The 18,996-nt window shown below is 42.3% G+C and overlaps 1 protein-coding gene across 4 annotated transcripts in view; it reads right to left on the bottom strand.

Annotated features, from left to right (window-relative positions):
• The window catches only part of map7d1b (MAP7 domain containing 1b), a 69,584-nt gene that overhangs the window by 22,763 nt on the left and 27,825 nt on the right, over nucleotides 1-18,996 (bottom strand). For 2 of the 4 annotated variants that reach the window (XM_063018482.1, XM_063018636.1), the window contains exons 2-6: nucleotides 15,620-15,820; nucleotides 13,618-13,686; nucleotides 12,392-12,412; nucleotides 4,181-4,344; nucleotides 1,941-2,049 (exon numbers count right to left, since the gene is read on the bottom strand). In XM_063018482.1, the coding sequence (XP_062874552.1) occupies nucleotides 1,941-2,049; nucleotides 4,181-4,344; nucleotides 12,392-12,412; nucleotides 13,618-13,686; nucleotides 15,620-15,820 (564 nt within the window). The remainder of the gene's footprint in view (nucleotides 1-1,940; nucleotides 2,050-4,180; nucleotides 4,345-12,391; nucleotides 12,413-13,617; nucleotides 13,687-15,619; nucleotides 15,821-18,996) is intronic. The other 2 variants (XM_063018564.1, XM_063018706.1) reach the window with 1 other exon arrangement.

The raw sequence follows: 18,996 nt of genomic DNA, 5'->3' as shown, positions 1-18,996 counted from the left end.
GAAGTCTTATCAACTTCTCTGGGCTCTTAGGCATCTAGGATGGACCACCACACAGTGGAAATGTGTATTGTGGTCAGATGAATCAGCATTCCAAGTTTTTTTTGGCAACAAGTGGAAATGTGTGTTATCAACAAAAAGTCCAAAAGCCAGGGTCTGTCATGGTATAGGGCGTGTCAGTGCCCTTGGCAAAGGTCATTAACACTTCTGTGATGCAGCATTAATGCAGAAAAGTACATTGAGATCTTAGAGCAACATGTGCTGCCTTTAAGATGTCGTCTTTTCCAGGGACGTCCAGCATTTTTCAACAAGACGATACAAAACCACCTGCTGCACACATTACAAAGACATGGCTGTGGAAGAAGAGGGTACGAGTACTGGACTGGCCTGCCTGCAGTCCTGATCTGTCCCCAGTAGAGAATGTGTGAAAATTTTTTAAAGGAAAAATGCTACAACGACGACCCCGTACTGTTGTACATCTTAAGACGTGTTTGCAGGAAGAACGAGACAAAATAAAAGCTGAAACATTAAATCACTTGGTCTCCTCGGTGCCAAAACCTCTTTTAAGTGCGTCCAAATACTTTTGACCATATAGCGTCAGAAAAGCCACAAAAAGCCTCAGCTGTAAACGAATCCCTGTCACCACATTAACAAGACTGGAACTACATTACCAACACACGAAAAAAAAACCACTCAGGGTGATCTGATCCACTCCCACAGACACTCTAATCAGAAAGACCAGCACTGATACTGAGGAACGTGGTGAACCGGTGGTGCTTTTGAATACCTACTTTATTTCTCTGAACATCACAACAAAAACAAACTTTTTATGTTGGGGGGCAAATAGAGTAAAAAATAAACTACCATGGGGTCACAGTCTCTTAAAAAATAAAAATATAAGCTCCTGATTACTAACAATTCCACTTCCTTTTTATTTGAGTGACTGATGATCTATCATCGTGTAAACTCAAATTTTGCCGATTTCACTCACCAGTTTATGATCCTAACAAGAAGATTATTCTACTTCTTTAAATTGAACATACCAATTTCTGGGCCGCTCAGGTGGCACAGCGGTAAAACACACGCTGAACACCAGAGCTGTGATCTCGAATACGTCGTATCGAATCTCAGCTCTGCCTGCCGGCTGGGCTAAGCAGCCACGTGAACAACGATTGGCCTGTTGTTCAGATAGGGGTGGGGTATTCTTATAACTAATGCAATTTGACCTCTTCTGGCTGATTGATGACGCCTGCACAGAGAGGGGAATAGAGTGCTCTCAGTGTGTGTCTCTCCGTACACAACGCTGAGCTGCACTGCACTCGTCAAAGTGTAGGTGACAAAATGCATACGGCTGCTGCCCACGTGTCGGAGGGGGCGTGGGTTAGCTTCGTTCTCCTCAATCAGAGCAGGGATCGGCATTGGTGGAGAGGAAGCAATCGGGCAATTGGACGCTCTAAAAGGGAGAAAAAGGGTAGAAAATGCATAAACAAAATAAAAAATATTGTTTTCCCAGCGCGCCTGAAATCTTCTGCAATCTCGGTCGGTCTAGGTTTCGTTTCTTCTGAGCCACCGTGTTTATCCAAAAACTGGGGAACATTAATGTAGGTGTAACATTAATGTTTTGAGTCGGGGGAAAGAAGACGGGGAGAGTTTTGGATTTGTTTTATGTGAAAGCGACACCCAGAGTTCAAACAGTTTAAGCAGAAACAATGGTAACGGGCCACACATGGACGTAGTTTGGACGTCTTTGCTGTAGAAGCATTTTGTAGTAGCCCCCCCCCCCCCCCCCCCCTTCCAGATTTAACCAATCGAGTCTGTGTAGCTGTCTGATAGCTGGATAGGTCGCTGCGCCACATGAGCACCTACACAATAATTATTATAGAAATAAACACGACAAATTATTCTTATAATAATAATAAAAATTCCATATAAAAATGACTCACTTTCTCTGCGAGATGTCTGGTTTAGACCTCCAGCCCAGGACCATCTCTGCTGTCTGATCTCAGCCCAGGTCTTCTTGGTGGATCTTTTGATAGCAGATTCATATCTCTCCTGTACACAATAGTAGAAATCATTATTATACATTAATCAGCATTCGATTAAATAAAAGCTGTTGTCATGTGATAAAGATGCTTATCAATCAATGTCAAGTCAAGTTAAATTTCTTTGTATAGCGCATTTTACAATAGTCATTGACTCAAAGCAACTTTACAGAATCCAGGACCAACAGACCAACAACCCCTATTGAGCAAGCCGAGGGCGACAGTGGCAAGGAAAAACTCCCTTAAAACTACAGGAAGAAACCTTGAGAGGAACCAGACTCAGCAGGGACCCCCATCCTTCTTGGGTGGCCTGGAGGATACTTTAAATAAATAAGATTCCTTTATTGATCCCCATGGGGGAAATTCAAGGACAAATTAAATTTGATTTACACAAATCATACAAACACAGAATTAAATAGAACTGAAAGTTATAATTGGAGTTCTTCATTGTTCAGTCCAGTCTGTGATAAAGTCCATTGTAAGTTCTGGACACTTTTGGTGCAAACACGCCAGGTTCCCATCCCATCTAGCAGGAGCAGCAATGTTGGCACAGCAGTCTCGACTTGCAGTCTTTAACCTCGAGAGGGTAAACAGGTTTCCGTCAGAATCATATCAATGTTTTTTTTAATAAACTGGGAATTCCCAATTGGGAATCATCACAGAGATGAACAGTGAATCCAAAGACTTTGTCGATGATGTTCATCCTGACAATAATGGTGTATATCAGGGGTGTCCAAACTACAGCCTGTGGCCCATTTGCAACCCGTTACCATTTTTGAAACGGCTCGAGAGGTATTTTGACCCTCTATTAAGCAGATTAAAAAACATAGTTTGAATTCTGGGTGTGTCTATCACATAAAACAAATCTAAAACTCTCCCTGTTTTCTCTTCCCAGACTCAAAACATTAACGTTACACCTACATTAACGTTCCCCAGTTTCTGGATAAACGTGGCGACTCCAGAGAAACAAAAACTAGATGAGCACGCAGAAGATTTCAGAGGGAAGTGGGTATGTTTAATTTAAAGAAGTATAATAATCTTCCTATTAGGATTATAAACTGCTGAGTGAAATCAACAAAATCTGCAAATGATAGATCATTACAGTCACTCAGATGTTTGTTTATTTATTAGGATTTTAACTTCATGTTTTACACTTTGGTTACATTCATGACAGGAACGTTATTTACTCACTACACAAGATTCATGAAGGTTATATCAAACAGTCATGGACAATTTAGTGTCTCCAGTCATGGGCAATGTGTCTCCAATTCACCTCACTTGAACGTCTTTGGACTGTGGGAGGAAACCGGAGCTCCCGGAGGAAACTCACACAGACACAGGGAGAACATGCAAACTCCACACAGAAAGGACCCGGACCGCCCCACCTGGGGATCGAACCCAGGACCTTCTTGCTGTGAGGCGACAGTGCTACCCACTGAGCCACCATTGCGCCCTAGTCACTCAAATAAACAGGGAGTGGAATTGTTAGTAATCAGGAGCTCTGTTATATTTTTATTTATTTTATTACAAAAGAGTCTGTGGCTGCGTGTTTGTGTATTTTTTGCTCTATTTGGCCCCCAACAAGAAACGTTTGGACACCCCCGTATGTGTATGATTTTGTAGCAGCCATAATCACTTTAATGTAAATATCTTAATTTTTTATTAAAAACGCATTTAACTGAATTACTACACTACACTACTACAATAATTGCTACTAGGTAAAGGAAATAATAAGTTTGAACTTTGCAGTCACAGTTTAGGGAAGGCCCTACATGACTGTGCCTCAGTCTATGATTGAGCACTGATGTTGGTCAAGAAAGGTTCCAGTTCATTCCAGAACTGTGCAGGACAGTGGAGTCTTTAAACCAAGATTTTCTTCATGTCTTTATAGAGCTGGAACAGGAAAGGACCTTCCCTAAACTGTTGCTGCAAAGTAGGAAGCAAATCATTTTCTTTAAATAACTGATTTATTACTCCTGTTAGCAACTGTAGTGGCTGAAACACATGAATAATATCATGTTTTATTTATTAATCTGAAATTCACTGTGACTAAAATGCAGTAAGGTGGGAATCAGCAAGGGGGCAAAGACTTTTTCACACCATCGTATTAGGCTCTACTGTCGACCGTCCAGTGCACTGACCTTGTTCTTCTCCAGTTTCTGTCTCTGTTTCTGCTCCAGGAGAGCTCTGCGTTTCTCGGCTTTGATTCTCTGTTCCTCCAGCCTCCTCCTCCTCTCCTCCAGCTGGGTCTCCCTCAGACGACGAGCCTTCTCCTCCTTCTCCAGCCACTGGGCCTTTTTCATAGCTGTGGAGGAGCAGGAGAGAATAAAGGGAGATTAGGGGCGGATTGTTCATGTTACTGTGTTACTGTATGATATTGATGGTTTTATTTTTATTCGAATAATTTTGCTAGGATCCGGGGATGTGTGGTTCGATTCTCAGCAGTGCGATCATTCATGATTGGCCGATTTCCCAAGGTATGGTGGCCGAACAGCCTTGCTATTGTAAGGTGCACATGTCAGTGAGATCTCAGTGCTGGTCCCAAGCCCCAAAAGCATAACAAGGGGTGTAAAAACTGTGCTGAATCAGGTTTGTGAACCAGAATGATTTACTGTAGTGACCCCTTATTACGGGAGCAGGCAAAAAAGAAAAAAAAATCAAGTCATACGTTTATAAACTATAGTTAGGAACATGAACAATGGATTCAAAAAGTATTCAGACCCCTTCGATTTATTACAAACTTTGCACTGCGGATTTGATTTTGAATGAATATTTTTGCCATTTTACTGTCAATCTACACTTAAACACACACAAAGATGAAGTAAAAACTTGTTTTAACATAAAAAAAATGAAAACAAAAAACAAAAACCTAATAGATCTTATTCCTGAAAGTACTTTGTAGGAGCACGTTTGGCAGATAATACAGCTCAAGTCTTCTTAAAATGCTTTGCATAATAGGATTTGGGCAGTTTATCCCATCATTCATGGCAAATCCTCTCAAGCTCTGTCAGATTAGATTTTAAGAGTCTAAAGTTCCAGGTTCAGGTCTCTCTACAGATCTTAACACTCTATTGTTGTTTTGGCTGTATGCTTTGGGTCACTGTCATGATAAAATGTGAACTGTCACCCCAGTCTGAATTTGCTTGCGCTCTAGAGGAGATTTTTTTCAATGATGTTCCTGTATTATGAAAGCTGCAACCCTGGACACAAGATTTTTTTTTCTGCTTCCATCTGTAGAGCGTTATAAGGTCCCAAGTGCCAAGTGCCAAGTTTGTATTAAATAAATCTTGCCTCATACCCCCCTGCTTCAATATTGCAAACTGCAAAATGTGCAATAACACAGTTATTTGTATAATTGTTGTGTGTATTTCACCGTTTTAGTGTGTATGTATAAGCAACAGCGTATATTCTTGTGTTCTAGTTTTTTTCTTTTCTCCAAGTTGCACAGAATATTTTGCTGTATTTTATATACAACTGCGATAAAGCCATCCATTCATTTATTCAGTAATTCATCTGTTTATTATTATAGGCCTTGATGTACCATTTAACAAACTCCATGTGGGCTCTTGTATATCTGTTGCTCAATGGTGGCTTCCATCGAGCCACTTTGTCATAAAGGCCTGATTTATGAAGTGCTACAGATATGGTTGTCTGAACTTTTGGAGCTTATTTAGATGGGCCGTTGGGTTCTTTCTTACCTCCCTGACCAAAGCCCTTTTACCCAAAGCCCCAATACGACCAGATGGCTAACTCTAGGAAGGTTTAAGGTTGTGTCAAGCTTTCTCTAATTCAAAATTGTTGGGGCCACTGTGAAGCCTTAAAGATTGTTTTACATCCTTGACCTGACTGATACCTTGCCATAATTGAATTTGCAGAAATACACAGACAGTTCCTTGGACTTAATGTTTTGGTTTTTGTCCTGATAATACGGTGTAAATTGTGGCCCTTATAGACTCAGGTGTGCCTTTCCAAACTATTTTCAAACAATTCAGAACACAACAGGCGACTCCAGTTGTGTTCTAGACGTATTTCAAGACTAATTAAAGCAAACAGGATGCACACAACACAAAAAAAGTGGAGAAAGTCAAAGGTCTGAATACTTTCTGAATCCAGAGAATCCCAGAAGACTTAGTTCTTAATGTTTTCTGCAAATTGTTTTGCTGATTATATGATTTGGTGCAATCTCAGATCAATTGGCCTCTGCTGTAGATTTGGATTTAGTTTACCCATAGCTGTTAGCATAGCCTCCAAATCAGCGACTAAAAAGACTGTAAATAAAGGTAATAAAACTATTTCTGTTTAACCGCAGCCACACAATGAGCTTAATTTCACGTCCTAATAAAACAAGCATTACAAAGTAATTACGGTTCTTTATTTACAGCCTCTAGCACGCCGTGCAGCAGCTGGATACGTTCTGCTGCAAGGAAGAAAACAGTCAACATGTCGCAGTGGTATTTCCTGTTTTTCTGAGCCTCGACCGCTGCAGCACAGTGCAGTGCATTTAAAGATGAGAATCAGACCAGATGGAGGCCAGGAATGCCAACTCCCGGGTTATATTTTAGAGGAAGTGTTTCCTCTTTTCTTTCCTGAGGCTACGCTGCTCTTCTGTTCAGTTTCTCACAACCTGGAGAAGCGTAACACCCTGGTCAAATGAGTGACCCCAGGCAGCAAAATTCACAAGTGTTTGTGTTTAAGTGCGCTGCTGATTTCAGCTAGCTAACCACTCTAATCTATTCTGATCACCATTTACCTCAGTGTACCAACCAGTGCAACCAGCTGGACATGTTAGCTTGTAGCTTTTATTAGTGACGTAGATGTATTGAATTATAAAATACACAGTCGAGGCACATTATTATGACCAGCAGCTTAAATCCAGAGGAACCGCCGTGTGCAGCACGGACAGCAGCTAGACGGGCTGGTAGTGACTCAATAAGGTCCTGGTGGGTTCTCACGGGTATCTGGAGCTATGCTGACTGCAGTGCATCCCACAGCTACTGGAGGGGGCCTGGTGGAGGATCCACAGAGCCAACACGACCATCAAGGTGCTCCCACAGATGCTCAAATTGGTTCAAGTCTGGGAAATTAGGGGGCAGGGTAGTACTTGGAAGTCTTGGTCATGCTCTTCCAACCAATGTCAGACATTTCTAGCCGTGTGATATGTCGCATTTTCTTGCAGGGAAGACAATCAGCACATTACCTAGATCATAACACTGCCCCCACCAGCTTGTGTTCTTACAGCAATGGTTGCAGGGTGTTTGTTCTCTGATGTTTCTCGCCTGACACGTCAACATCAATCCGTGGATGAAGCAGAAAACGTGACTCATCAGAGAAGGAAACCCTTTGCCAATCATTGAAGGTCCAATTCTGATACTGTCGTGAAAATTAAAGCCTTTTCTGACGATGCAACTTCGTTATTAGAGGTGCAGTGACCATGGATCTGCTTAAACCAAATGTGTTTCTGAAGCTACTGTTTGTTATTACTGACTAGCAACAATGATAATCAGCTAGCTTTCTAATAGTGAGGATAGTGAGCATACACACTCAAAATAAGTTGGGACAGAGGCGTGTTTACTCCTGTGTTCCATCAGCTTTCCTATCCGTTACTTGTTTGTTTCTGTTGTTTTGGCCAACGCTTTTATTTTCCTGTTACCCATTTACATTTGACATTTTCAGCATTTAGCAGACACTCTTATCCAGAGCGACTTACAGAAGTGCTTCCATAGTAAACATAACCTTACTCTAGTTTTAGTAAACAACAGTCGAAGAACACAAATCTACTAAAGCCCTGATAGAACCAAAGTGTTTTTTTTGTTTTTTTGCAAGAAATGAATAAGAGCATTAGTAAGTAAGTACATGTCAGTTTAAGTGTTTAGTAAAGAGGTGATGAAAGTTTTTAATAGTTTTTTAAAGACAGCAAGAGACTCAGATGTTCGGACAGAGGAAGTTCGTTCCACTACTTGGGTGCCAGTACAGAGAAGAGCCTTGATTCTCATCCTTCTCAAGTCCTGGGTGGAGGATCAAGTTGAACGAGACTAGTGGCTCGGAGGTTGCGTGGTACAGAGCGAGGTTTGATTAGACCACGAAGGTAGCTTGGGGCTGGTCTATTTTTGGCTTTGTAGGCGAGCATCAGTGTTTTAAACTGAATGCGTGCGGCTACAGGGAGCCAGTGAAGAGAACGCAGCAGTGGGGTGATGTGATGTGGCAGCAGTGGGGTGATGTGGCAGCAGTGGGGTGATGTGGCAGTGTTTAGGTTGGTTAAAAACCAGACGGGCAGCTGCATTTTGAATGAGCTGCAGAGGTTTAATAGTGGACATAGGAGCACCTGCCAGGAGGGAGTTGCAGTAGTCCAACCGTGAGATTACAAGTGACTGCACAAGAATCTGAGGGGCTTCCATGGAGAGAAATGGTCGAATCTTCCTGATGTTGTAGAGGAGGAACCGGCACGATCTTGTCATGTTGGCTACATGAGGAGAGAAGGTCAGCTGGTTATCCAGGACGACACCAAGGCTTCTTACATTATCAGATGGTCTGATCTGAGAGTCATCAAGAGAGATGACTAGCTACTGGGTTAGAGATTGATCTCCAGGAATGAGTAACAGCTCTGTCTTGCTGGGATTGAGTTTTAGATGATGAGCTGACATCCATTGTGAGATACAGGGGTTGGACAAAATAACTGAAACACCTGGTTTTAGACCACAATAATTTATTAGTATGGTGTAGGGCCTCCTTTTGCGGCCAATACAGCGTCAATTCGTCTTGGAAATGACATATACAAGTCCTGCACAGTGGTCAGAGGGATTTTAAGCCATTCTTCTTGCAGGATAGTGGCCAGGTCACTACGTGATGCTGGTGGAGGAAAACGTTTCCTGACTCGCTTCTCCAAAACACCCCAAAGTGGCTCAATAATATTTAGATCTGGTGACTGTGCAGGCCATGGGAGATGTTCAACTTCACTTTCATGTTCATCAAACCAATCTTTCACCAGTCTTGCTGTGTGTATTGGTGCATTGTCATCCTGATACACGGCACCGCCATTGGATGCACATGGTCCTCCAGAATGGTTCGGTAGTCCTTGGCAGTGACGCGCCCATCTAGCACAAGTATTGGGCCAAGGGAATGCCATGATATGGCAGCCCAAACCATCACTGATCCACCCCCATGCTTCACTCTGGGCATGCAACAGTCTGGGTGGTACGCTTCTTTGGGGCTTCTCCACACCGTAACTCTCCCGGATGTGGGGAAAACAGTAAAGGTGGACTCATCAGAGAACAATACATGTTTCACATTGTCCACAGCCCAAGATTTGCGCTCCTTGCACCATTGAAACCGACGTTTGGCATTGGCACGAGTGACCAAAGGTTTGGCTATAGCAGCCCGGCCGTGTATATTGACCCTGTGGAGCTCCCGACGGACAGTTCTGGTGGAAACAGGAGAGTCGAGGTGCACATTTAATTCTGCCGTGATTTGGGCAGCCGTGGTTTTATGTTTTTTGGATACAATCCGGGTTAGCACCCGAACATCCCTTTCAGACAGCTTCCTCTTGCGTCCACAGTTAATCCTGTTGGATGTGGTTTGTCCTTCTTGGTGGTATGCTGACATTACCCTGGATACCGTGGCTCTTGATACATCACAAAGACTTGCTGTCTTGGTCACAGATGCGCCAGCAAGACGTGCACCAACAATTTGTCCTCTTTTGAACTCTGGTATGTCACCCATAATGTTGTGTGCATTGCAATATTTTGAGCAAAACTGTGCTCTTACCCTGCTAATTGAACCTTCACACTCTGCTCTTACTGGTGCAATGTGCAATTAATGAAGATTGGCCACCAGACTGGTCCAATTTAGCCATGAAACCTCCCACACTAAAATGACAGGTGTTTCAGTTATTTTGTCCAACCCCTGTATATCGCTGAATTGCGAGCTGAGACTTGTTACCCCTTTTTGTTTATGGCATTTTAGGCACTATATTGTTTTGCCTTGGTTAAGCACCTGCAGCTGTAGCCTAGTAGCCTAGTGGTTAAGGTGCTGGCCCAGTAATCCGAAGGTTGCCGGTTCAAACCTCACCACTGCCAGGTTGCTGTTGGGCCCTTGAGCAAGGCCCTTAACCCTCAATTGCTTAGATTGTATACTGTCACAGTACTGTAAGTCGCTTTGGATAAAAGCGTATTCTGAAAATGTAAATTGGGTTCATTTTTTAATATTTGCAGGCATGGAGCTCAAACCTGACACCTCAGTGGCGAGGAGCAACTCGCCCAGTTAAAAGAATGACAAATTCTATTATTCTCAACTTTGAAATTTGTGAATGAGACTCTCCCGCACTGAAATACGCATTAAAGATGATGTACTAATCTTGGTTTTAGATGATTTGCCTTCCTAATTCCAAAAGATCCTTGACTTATTGCTCTCTGTGTAGCATTGTATGAATTTGAGCACAAAATACCCTAATCCTTTTAGCTGTACACGTTAGCTTAGCTGTTCTGAGCTGAAGCAAAGACGTTTCCATTGTCAAAGTGGATAAAAGTCTCCATGTATTTTCTCCACTAAGTGAAATGAAGGGCAACAGCTGCATATAGAGATTTAAATCATCCATGACCGCTGATAAACATCGCTAATGACCATGCAGGGTCATCACGCCACTGAACGAAGTCATTTCCTCTAATGAGCAGCTGTAATCGTGGTGAATTTCAATGGCAGATCTTTATCATGATGTTTCTATTGTTGGTGCATGGCAGCTGATCGTCGTATGTCAGACACTTTCCATCTACACATCCATTCATTTCCCTGATATGTTAAAGTACCATTTCAGTCAAGGACGACTCACTGTGTGGGTGCCAGAAAGCACTGTTAAGAATTTTACCTCTTCTTTCCATGTCTTACGTTGACTATTTGGTCCCAAGTTGGAACATAAACCATTAAATATTTTGTCTTGGTTCAGTCTTTGTACATTTCTTGATGCAGTGGCGGACTGTGTTAAGTGACAACGGTTTTCCAAAGTACTCCAGGGCCCATGTGGCTATATAAGGTCACACACAGTTAACAGAATGTCGTATGTCAGACACGTTCCATCTACACAGCCATTCATTTCCATTTCAGTCAAGAGCAACTCACTGTGTGGGTGCCAAACAGCACCAGAACCCTAAGGACCTGGGTTCAAATCTGGCCAAGGGACACTGTTAAGAATTTTACCTCTTCTTCCTATGTCTCATGACTTTTTGTCCCAAATTGGAACGTAACCCATTAAATACTTTGTTTTTGTACAGTCTTTGTACATTTCTTGATGTAGCAGTGGACTGTGTTAAGTGACAACGGTTTTCCAAAGTACTTCAGAGCCCATGTGGCTATATTTAACACAGTAACATGAGGGTTTCTAATGCTCACACACATTTAACAGACTGTCGTATGTAAGACACGTTCCATCTCACTGCGTGGGTGCCAAACAGCACCAGAACCCTGAGAACCTGGGTTCGAATCTGGCCAAGGGTCACTGTTAAGAATTTTACCTCTTCTTTCCATGTCTCATGTTGACTGTTTTTTCTCAAATTGGACCATAAATCATTAATAGTTTGTCTTTGTTCAATCTTTGTACATTTCTTGATGAAGTGGCGGACTGTGTTAAGTGACAACGGTTTTCCAAAGTACTTCAGAGCCCATGTGGCTATATTTAACACAGTATCATAAGGGTTCCTTATGCTCGAAGGTCAGTATTTTCTATAATACAATAAATAATAATAATAACAAAAAATAATCTATGGCCACAGATCAGCTCCCCATTAGTGTACTTACTATAAATTTCCCTATAACCACTGTGAAAGTAGCAAAACAGCATTCTCTCTCTACATTATAGCACATTCTAGTGTGCACCACATCCAAAAAACCCACATAAAAAAGCACAAATTACATCAATGTTTTTCCATAAAACATGAAATAAAAGAGATTGTGGTGATTGTGGTGGTCTGTAAAGAGCTCGACCAGGTTGGTGGCGCCTCAGAGACTCTCTGATGTACCATCAGCTTAGTTTGGCACTCCACAGACCCAACTGGGGGATGGAACTGGGGGTGTAAGGGATGGAAGGAAGAAGGGTAGCACTGCATGATCCCCAGTTTGAGATCTCAGTAGGAATCTGCTGCTGTCCGGTAAAAAGAAGTGACCACATAACGTAGGAGGTTTACGCTATTCTGCAGCCCCAGTCATCCAACGTGGGTGTTGTGTATGTATCAGGGGTCACGATTGCAATAGCGGATTGAATTAAATGAGCAGAAAAGATAGAAAATAAATAAATAAATAAAGGTATGAAATGAGCTCTGATTAATATGGACACCACTGACTTGACTCAATATTATCTCATGTCTTACCTTGCTCATGGGTTTTCTGGTCTGAAGCATTAAAAACAATGAAAAAAGAGCCATCAATAAGATAAATATATTTCAAACATCCTGCCTTGTGTTTTTTATACTGACTGTGGTACGCTATATGGCCAAAAGTATTTGGACACCTGAGCATGAGATTGTTAGACGCCCTGTTTTAAAAACAAAAGGTATTAACACAAGAGTGAACCCTATGTGATCTGTTCAACTAGAACAACAGGCGCTCTTCTGAGTATTTTTGTGGAAATTTGTGCCCATTCAGTCAAACGATGACAGCATTTGTACGAGGGTTCTTCAAAAAGTTTCCGCACTTTTTAAACTACACTTATTAAGAATTTCAAAAATAAATGACATCACTTTTCTACATCGTCACCTTTCCGATGCATTTTTCCAGCTTCGTACCAACTTTTTAATGCCGCATTAAATGTTTTTAGTTGTGTGCGTAGCCACTGATGCAGCACTGCTTTCACATCATCATCACATGAAAATCTTCTTCCCCTTAAAGCTTCTTTGAGCATTCAAAAAGGTGGAAATCAGATTACTACTCCTCCCACCCTCACCGCTTCCAACCAAACTATAAAAGTGTGGAAACTTTTTGAAGATTCCTCGTATTTGGCTGGGCACTGCTGTTGGTCAAGAGTCAATTTAAAAAGAAGGGGCATCCCAATACTTTTGGCCATATAGTGTATGTTTGTAGGACATCATTATTTAAAAATACTAATACTTTTTTTACTAAATACCTGACATCTATCTATACAAGACATATCTATATAAGACAGCTCACTAAGGTTAAAGACGAGCCGGCATTTTTGAAGCCAAACTTGAGCCTATGGTCTTTGGTCTTTGTATATTCTGGACTCATCTTCTAGGATCGTCCACACTAGCATAAACAACCAACTAACTGGTACAGAAGAACTGAATAAATATTTACTGTGTTTAACAGTCATTACAAAATAAATCGTTTGTAGGGGCTTAGGTGGTGCAGTGATCTATTACACTAGCTTACCACAGCCGAAATCTCAGCGGTGCTATCATCCTGGCTTCTACACAGACATGATTGGCTATGTCGGGGTGGGGATGGCTATATAAACGTAACGGCTATATAAAAAGAAAGTAGAAAAGGGGCAGAAGCTACCACAGCCTGAAACAAACTGTTACTACAATCTGTGTTGGTATGAACTAGGTCTCAGTACAGATCTGTGTTTATGTCTTACCCAGATATTTAGCTCTCTCCTCTCTTCTCTGCTTAGCCAGCTTCTGTTTCTGCTCTGAGTTCACCCCATCTGTGAAGAAATCAGAGCATCACCATGTTATTAAAGCACTTTTTATCATCATATTTACCTTTACCATATCTCTTTACACTTTCAGATTTTTTTTCTGTCAGGATTTATTCAGTCAGGATCAATAAAAAACCGTTTCATAAAACAGGTCGGTGTAATTTATCATGAGTAAACTCTTCAACCATGTTCAGACCTCAGCTATTAAAATCCCATTATCAACATCTTCCATCTGCTTCTCCTGCTAAGTGCCCCATGGACTTGCATGGACATGGCAATGTTTGGGTTGATAGTGGACAAGGGAAGACCTACCAGGAGGGAGGTGAAGTAGTTCAGCCTCTAAATAACAAGAGACAGGACTACCAGTCACTAAATATCAATAAATAACTGTGTGGCTACCAGAAAGAGAAGTGGGACATGAGACGGTTCCAGTGGAAGTCAACCAGGCAGTGTCCTTCTAAATGAGCCAAGCTACTTCTAAAAGCTGAACCTACTACCAAATGGCTGAACCTATCACAGAGACTAATCCCAACCAACCAATAAAAAACTCATTTATGATGCTTGTAGTTAATATTATTTCATGTTCATAGTGAAGGAAAGGAACATAAGCTGTCATAATACATAATATAACATAGTATATCATAATCCGCCACAGCGGATCATTCTGATCCATATATCTGATCTGGAACAAATTTTACACTGGATATGGCTAAAAGTATGTGGACACCCCTCCTAATTTTTGAATTCAGGTGTTTCTAATGGGTCACCTACACTTGACAAGTACATATGCGGGTCAGCACTGTGTATAGAGAGACACACCCTGACAGCACTCTTTTCCCCTCTCTGTGCAGGCACCATCAATCAGCCAGCAGAGGTCGTAATTGCATCAGTCATGAGAGAGTCCCTATCCGGCTTTATATCCCACCCCTATATGAACAACAGGCCAAACGTTGTTCATGTGGCTGCTCAACCCAGCCGGCAGGCAGAGCTGAGACTCGATATGATGTATTCGAGATCCCATCTCTGATGTTCTAGCGTGTGTTTTACCGCTGCGCCACCTGAGTGGCCCTGCAACTAATTTTTTCGGCTTGCGACCCATTCAAGGGTTGTGACCCAGGGTTTAAAAACCTCTGCTCCACGGCATCATTTTGGATCCTGCCTTATCACTGCACTCGGGTGTTGGATCAGCTCGGTGGCGAGTCTCTGTGTTGTAAAATGTTCAACAAGCTCATCTCAGGTGTCCACATACTTTTGCTCACATGGTATAAGTTTATAGTACTGTTACACACACACACACACACACACACACACACACACACACACAGAGTCTGTGCTGCAGCGTAAAGTGGATGCGAGGTTTACAGAGCAAATCAAAACGTGACAAACACTAGAGGAAGACGGACTGCCTGTTGCTATGGCAACTACTTTTCCTCTCCTTTGATGGAGCTGATTCGCCTGAACAGTCAGACTGTTCCAGCACACACACACACACACAGTTTTTCCCCCCTGAGAAGTTCAGCCATCCCTTTCTGTCTCCCTGCTTCAAACAAATAATGATTTACATTTACAGCATTTAGCAGAAGCTCTAATCCAGAAGAGCTTCATCAGTAAACATTTCCTTACTCCAGTACTAACAGACAGCAGTCCAAGGACACGAAGCACAAACAAAGCAGTTGTAGCCTAGTGGTTAAGGTACTGGACTAGTAATCGGAAGGTCGCTAGTTCAAACCCTATCGCTGCCTGGACTATGTGCTGGTATTATGGATTAAACAGGGACATGGGCCGAGTGGGCGTCTACATACAAACATGATTGGCTATGTCTAAGGGGGATGGCTGAGGCCCCACGATGGCTTGGCATCCTGTTTGGGGTGTGTTACTGCGTTACACCCACAGATTCCGGGTATCACAAGTATGTAGCCACTTCTTTACCCGTTCGTACCTTTTTTGGCCTGAGGGGTGGAGCCGGCAGCAGGCGTGCTGGGTCTGGTGTTGGGTTTGCTGGGCGTCTCTGTTTTGGAGGGAGGGTCGGTGATCAGAGAGGAATCGGTGACGGTGGTGTCCTCGGCTTTAAGATGCTCCGAGTCCGTCTCGTAGTGCTTGTCCAGCTTGGGAGTGGATTCTATCGGAGAGCTGCTCAGAGCTGAGACACAGACGGGGAGAGAGAGAAAGGGATTAGATCCATATCAGAAAATAAACAGCAAAACGCTTCATTAAGAGATATTTATCATGACGTACAGACCCCTGACCCACAATTCTGGTTAACGGAGTGCTACATGAACTAACTGACCATCATTTCCCTCCTAATCTCTTGAGGTGTTTTTTTCCCCAAATGAAATTCCACTGCTAACACCCTTCAACACGTGTGCAGTCGATGACCGCTTCTTTACACCAACCAGGGGTAAGCTGTATTGTGTTTAAAAAGTCACACTAAGCTCCATGTGTTGACATCTTAATCATTGCCGGAAATCATTCATATCACAGTGGCAGTGATTCCTTGATGCCTCAAATGATTTAATGATATTATGCACTGTAGAGGGAGAAATATGCAAATCCCTTCCAATCTTTCTTTGAGGTTTATTTTTTTAAACATTTCAATAATAATTCATGCATTTGTGGACAAACTGGATCCTCTGATCATCTTTGCTCATCAAAGACCTTTCCTGGATGCTGCTTTTGTACCAAACCATGATCACAATCACCTGTTTGGAATCACATCATTACTTAGTTTTTTCACCTCATTACTAGCCCTAAATTGCCCCTGTCCCAACTTTTTTGGAATGTGTTGCAGGTCTGAAATGCAGGAATGGAGGTATAATAACAAATGAAATGAAGTTGAGCAGATAAAAGATGAAATATGTCAGGTTCATCCTGTCTGCAATCAAATAAAAGTCAAAGTGAGGAACATGTTTTTATTTTATGAATGTGAATGTTTTTATTTTATTTGCATTTTCCATACTGTCCCAACTTTTTCTGATTTGGGGTTGTATAACAGATGTTATAAATCAATTATATAAAGTAAATTCTATGCCTCCAACTGTGCAGCAACAGTTTAGGGAAGGCCCTTTCCTGTTCCAGCAGTGAGGAGAAAACCTCCCTTCCTCAGACACGCCCAATTGTGTCTGTTAGATCCCCGGTCAGGTCTCAAAATGTCACCATGAGTCTGTCTGAAACTCTTGTGATCTCTCTAAACAGACCGAATTTTCCATCATCCTACACTCCCGAGAAGAGGGCGTGTCTAAACTCTTAGATTCCTTAAAACGCTCCTACTGAGGCGCCTTAATTCTGAGTGATAATCTGACTGAATAACGAGGGAGCGTCCGACGCTTCCTCAGCGCTGAAGGCAATCCCAGCATTCAGTGCGGCACGACTTTTCTCACAAAAAATTTACAGATATGCAGGACGAATGTGAAGCAACCAACGGAGTTCTTTTCAAATGTAAATAAATTCTCATAATGTGGGGGAGACGTTAGCTGGCATGCTAGCAGGTTGTGCCGCCTCAGCACGTCGGTTTGAATGGCCTGCGGCTAACTGTGTTAGCTTAGTAAGCTAAAACTGCAGTGACGTAATCGCTGTAATCTCTGTCTAAGTAGTGCGTCTAAACAATCTACCTTATAAGTTCGATGTCTTATTAGAACTCGCTCTACTGAGGCAGCAGATCAAGGAGGCAGTATGAAGATAAAGAAGACTTTACTGAAGGCATAAACACAAACATAAATCATGGATTTGCTTTTGTTAAAGCACCTCTCAGCTTAAACAGAAAGAGAATAAAAGGAAAAGTATCTGTGGTTTGTGTTTGGGACGTATCCTGATTCAGAACGTGATAAACTCCTCTGCAGGAATGAGGAGACCCGCAGTGAGTGTGTGAAGAGATAAACTATCACTGCAGAGCCTCCATCTGCTCCGTCTGTACACCACACTGCTGCAGTCACATCTAATGCACACACTCAGTACACACACACACTTGGAATTAATCAGCAATCTAATGAGGGACATGACATGACTGATCCTGGAAGCCCCACTCAGCAGCTCTGGAATGAACTGGAACATCAACTGAGGCTTTCCTGGTTGACTGAATGTCACAAATTCCCACAGACATACTTCAAACTTCTCAAGTCTTGTGAGAAGACTTCTCAGACGAGCGGTCCAGTAGAACTTATCATTTTAAAATCAGACACTTATTTTCTCAAAAAAGAAGGCAGGACGGGCAGTAATCAATTAATCATAGACAGGAAATCATATGCTTCCAACTTTGAGGCAACAGTTTAGGAAAGGCCCTTGACTTTCCTGTGCAAAAAGCTCTATAAAGACATGAAGAAAAGCTCAGTTTAAAGAAACTCATCAGCCCCACTCAGCAGCTTTGGTATGAACTGGAACATCAACTGAGGCTTCCTCAAAGGTCCTTCCCTTTCCTGTGCACAAAGCAAGCTCTATAAAGACATGAAGAAAAGCTCGGTTTAAATAAACTCCTCAGCGCCGCTCAACAGCTTTGGAATGAACTGGAACATCAACCAAAGCTTTCCTGACCGACATCAGTGCCCGGTCATCTTTTGACTAAATGCCACAAATTCCCACAAACATACTCCAAAGTCTTGTGAGAAGCCTTCTCAGAAGAGCGGTCCAGTAGCACTTTATCATTTATAATCAGACACTTTGGAATGAACTGGAACATCAACTGAGGTTCCCTTGATCAACATCCAAATAATCTTTTGACTAAATTGGCACAAATCCCCACAGACACACTTTGAATAGACCAGCACGCTAATAAGGGACATGACATGTGGACCTGGTGCTGCAAATCCTGGAAGCCCCGAATGAATTGGAACGTCAACTGAGGCTTTCCAGACCGAGATCAGTGCTCAGTCATCTTTTAACTGAATGCCACAAATTCCCACAGACATACTCCAAGTCTTGTGAGAAACCTTCCCAGAAGAGTTGTCCTGTAGCACTATATCATTTATAATCTGACACTTAATTTCTCATAAAAGAACATCTGAATGATCTTTTGACTGAATGGGCACAAATTCCCACAGACATGATTCAAAGTCTTGCGAGAAGCTTTTTCAGAAGAGCGGCTGTTGTTACAGCTTTAAAGATCACACAGAGGTCACTCTGTTTTAATACTTTGTGCTTTTGGACTGGGACGTCCAGCAAGCTCATGGTCAGGTGTCCAAATACTTTTGGCCATACAGTGTATGACTTCAGAATTCAGCTGTTTGTTCCAGTAACAGGTCCTGGTGGTTTACTGGGCTTACTGGAGCTGGATAAACTCGCTGACAGAACTGGGCTGGGGTTCATTATTGGCTCTGCTTTTGTGTT

Source organism: Trichomycterus rosablanca, chromosome 1 (assembly GCF_030014385.1).
Source record: "Trichomycterus rosablanca isolate fTriRos1 chromosome 1, fTriRos1.hap1, whole genome shotgun sequence".
In the NCBI taxonomy this organism is placed as follows: Eukaryota; Metazoa; Chordata; class Actinopteri; order Siluriformes; family Trichomycteridae; genus Trichomycterus; species Trichomycterus rosablanca.
The sequence above is the reverse complement of the archived record's forward strand: the minus strand, read 5'-3'. Positions and strand labels throughout refer to the sequence as shown.